This window comes from Branchiostoma floridae, chromosome 6 (genome assembly GCF_000003815.2).
Source record: "Branchiostoma floridae strain S238N-H82 chromosome 6, Bfl_VNyyK, whole genome shotgun sequence".
NCBI classification, from domain to species: Eukaryota; Metazoa; Chordata; class Leptocardii; order Amphioxiformes; family Branchiostomatidae; genus Branchiostoma; species Branchiostoma floridae.
This window is the reverse complement of record NC_049984.1, coordinates 19,148,047-19,148,903: the sequence shown is the minus strand read 5'-3', so window position 1 is coordinate 19,148,903 and position 857 is coordinate 19,148,047. Positions and strand designations below refer to the sequence as shown.

General features: G+C 41.8%; 1 protein-coding gene across 1 annotated transcript in view; it reads left to right on the top strand.

Annotated features, from left to right (window-relative positions):
• The window catches only part of LOC118418171 (transcription factor 25-like), a 21,958-nt gene that overhangs the window by 4,592 nt on the left and 16,509 nt on the right, over positions 1-857 (top strand). The window contains exons 9-10 of the mRNA XM_035824007.1: positions 357-451; positions 621-732. Of these exons, the coding sequence (XP_035679900.1) occupies positions 357-451; positions 621-732 (207 nt within the window). The remainder of the gene's footprint in view (positions 1-356; positions 452-620; positions 733-857) is intronic.

The window sequence follows — 857 nt, the reverse complement described above, 5'->3', positions numbered from 1 at the left end:
GTAGCGCACGGCCCTACCCCTTCTAGGGTTGTGATCTGACGGACCTGATTTGATTCCCGGGAGTCAGCGTGTTGTTTCTTTCTGTTCCTACTCCTTTCTTACATAGTAAAAAAAAATCTAATGTATGTTTTGTGTATTTATAATATGTTTTGTGGTACAAGCAGCAGCCAGTAGCATCTAGTTGCTAGGGAAAACAAGTTGCCTAGCAACAGTTGCCATGTAAAAGACAATTTTTAATGGCTCCACCTTGATTTTTTATTCAGTGTTTGCATGTTTTATGATATCATCATCTGAGTATTTTGCACCCATCACATGGAATATTGCTGTTCCTGACTTGTTTGTATGTATCATATACAGAAAGGGCTCTGTACAGTTTTGAGTGTAGCTTCCACACTCTCTTCAATATGACCCTGGGGACTTGTAGACTGGACTACAGAAAAGCAGAGAACAGGTCAGAACTCTTTCCGCTATGTCTATGTATGTGTTGTGATATAATGTCATATTACCTTGGGTCGCTAGGTGGCGCTATAAGTAATTACCTTATGTAACCTCTGCTTATTGGAACACTTTAGAAATTTACACTAACTGCTAACTGTATGTGTCATGATTTTATGTTTCAGGGCATTCTACCTGGCCTTGTTCAAACATCTGACATTCATTGGTCAGCGTGGCTGTTACAGGACAGCACTGGAGTTCTGCAAGCTCTTGCTAAGGTACACTGTCTTGTTCAGGGCAGGTTTTTGGCCAGACATGCGTCATGGTGTCATCTGGAGAAATTGGACGCACTAGAGGCCCTTACACTGGGGAGTAGATCCTCTGACGAGCATGAAATTCTGATTGATCAGAGATACCACTAG